At 42.0% G+C, this 2,349-nt stretch overlaps 1 protein-coding gene across 1 annotated transcript in view; it reads right to left on the bottom strand.

Moving 5' to 3' along the window:
- Window positions 1-1,790, bottom strand: part of vstm5 (V-set and transmembrane domain containing 5) — a 5,558-nt gene extending 3,768 nt beyond the window's left edge. The window contains exons 1-2 of the mRNA XM_032510073.1: window positions 1,654-1,790; window positions 677-1,026 (exon numbers count right to left, since the gene is read on the bottom strand). Of these exons, the coding sequence (XP_032365964.1) occupies window positions 677-752 (76 nt within the window). The 5' untranslated portion in view covers window positions 753-1,026; window positions 1,654-1,790. The remainder of the gene's footprint in view (window positions 1-676; window positions 1,027-1,653) is intronic.
- Between the last annotated feature and the right edge of the window lie 559 nt (window positions 1,791-2,349).

Genomic DNA, 2,349 nt, shown 5'->3' with positions numbered 1-2,349 from the left:
GGGGGGGGACGTGGTGCACAGTCCTGAGTCCTGAGAGCAACTATATACAAATATAAAATAGCTTTGTATACACATTGTGTGAAAAGTAATTAAGTTTTGACAACAAATAACTAAATATTACACTGTGATGAAATTAAATGGTTAAATATCACATATTGCACTGTATGAAATTGCAGAGAATTGTGCTGCTTTGTTAGTTTCTTTTTGCAAATTAAAAGCCTTTCGCTGGCAGGATGAAACTAGTCAAACAAGCTGAGAAATATCAATTTGAATGGAACCAACAGTGCTGGCCTCTGGTCTGTTTTGGCCGACCTTCCTCAAATATTTTCACAAGAGTTTCATTTGGGGATCTGGTTCTACCAGTGGTGTTTACTTAATGAGTCACAGTTAAAGAATGACCTGAGATTACCAAGGCTGACTAAACGTAGCAAGAAGGTGTGGATAAAAATGCTTTTTTCTTTGCAATTCAGATTATTGTGCTCTGGGACCTTGGGCAATGTGGTGTTAGCAGTTCTGTCTCTATTTTACACCCCTGAGAGTTTCAACTACTGTGGGTAAATTCTCTTTGAAAGGTCCGGATCCTCATCCGATGTACTTAGCCATGAGCAAATATGAGCTTGCCATATAGGCATGCTCTAGAGAAAACCACGTTATAAGCATGTGCTGGAATGCTTACCTAGGTGACACATATATAATGTGATGCTGAAAAACACAGCAACATCTTGTACATCCCAGAGCCTGAAATGCCACATTGGAATCCCAGACCCATTGATCGAACCACAGTTGAAGAATCTCCTCCGGGTTATTTCACATTCTGAAGTATTCTTGTGTCTTTCTCCTGCCAAGCAGCCTTTCCTCGTTCGCGGGGTTTCTTCTTCCACCTGCACAGGTGTTTGTGTGCGACTAGTCCCCTCTTATTTTTGAGAGAAGTTGTAGTTCCCGTCAGAGTAGTGCGGTAGTTTCCCTCTTCTCAGGACTGTGCTGGATTTCTCTCACCAGCGCAAGTCAGTGTCAGCCAGCCCACACCTATCGGACAGGTTCAGCCAGATTACTGAGTAAACATGTGCTTAACGTTATGTGATCTATCTCTCTCTCACAAAACACACACACACACACACACACACACCACACCACACACACACACACACACACACACACACACACACACACACACACAAACACACACGCATATTTTTCTGTCTGAGCCCGACCCGAGTCTGACACAGTTAAAATCGCATTTGTTTCTCATACTAATGACACATGTACGGTGTTTGTGTGAAAGGCGCTTTATTCAGCAAGTGTAGGAAGGCATTGGGAAATGTCAACAGATGAGCGCATCAATGCACACGGGGCAACAAGCGCCATTACCTTCATAATCAGCTGTTTTAAGTTCAAAATGTTCAATGCCTTATCGCGCTGATGTGACCGAGCCCGACCCGAACCCGAGCATCCTTTCTAAAAATCTGTCCGAACCCGGCCCGACCCGTCGGGTACCGTCGGGTCCCGTCGGGCTCGGGTCGGGTATCCATCCTCTGACACACACACACACACCACACACACACACACACACACACACACACACACACACAGATATTGCTCCACCTACTTACTACCACCACCACACCACCCCCACCCTGCCCAGCAAGCACTCACCTGTATGGACACACTATCACAAAATGAAACCAGGATATCAGCCAGCATATTCATGCTGTGACACACCTGGTAGAACATGTCAAACAGGAAGTGTGTGTTCACACGTATGCGCAAAGCAACACAGACAGTGAACTGACATTTCAATATGTGAGGCATGAATAAGGTTCTTGCTTGTGTGTGTTGTGACATATTCACTTCTGATTTCTTTTCTTTTTTTTAATAATACTGATCTCTTCTTATAGACAGCTTGCTTGGGATCAGAGTAATTTATTTGACTTGTTGCAGTAATTCAATTATTTTTAAATAATTTCAAACTATCAAAGAGGTCTTGGTGTTTTTGCCCAGCTGACAAATGTTAAAAAATGACATTCTTATATACTTTTGCACGTAGTAATGAAGTAATGAAATAAGATACTCCAGGTAATGGCTCGGAGATGTCAACAGTTATCCATTTAACCGTTAACTGATGGAAAGAATTTAGAAAGCTAAACAGTTAAAAACAATACTATTAAAACAAATAAAAAACTGTATTAAAAAACGTTATGCAATGTAAAAGAAATACAGGCTAAACAATCTATTTCTCAGCTGCTAGATACCTTGTTGGTGCTCTCACATTTCACTAGCAAGTTGTGTTTTAACCCTTGTATTGTCTTCAATTTCAGGACATTCTCGTGTCATTCGGGTCAAACTGACCCG

This window comes from Etheostoma spectabile, chromosome 3 (genome assembly GCF_008692095.1).
Source record: "Etheostoma spectabile isolate EspeVRDwgs_2016 chromosome 3, UIUC_Espe_1.0, whole genome shotgun sequence".
NCBI classification, from domain to species: Eukaryota; Metazoa; Chordata; class Actinopteri; order Perciformes; family Percidae; genus Etheostoma; species Etheostoma spectabile.
Note: the sequence above shows the minus strand (reverse complement) of the source record. Positions and strands in the feature narration are given on the sequence as shown.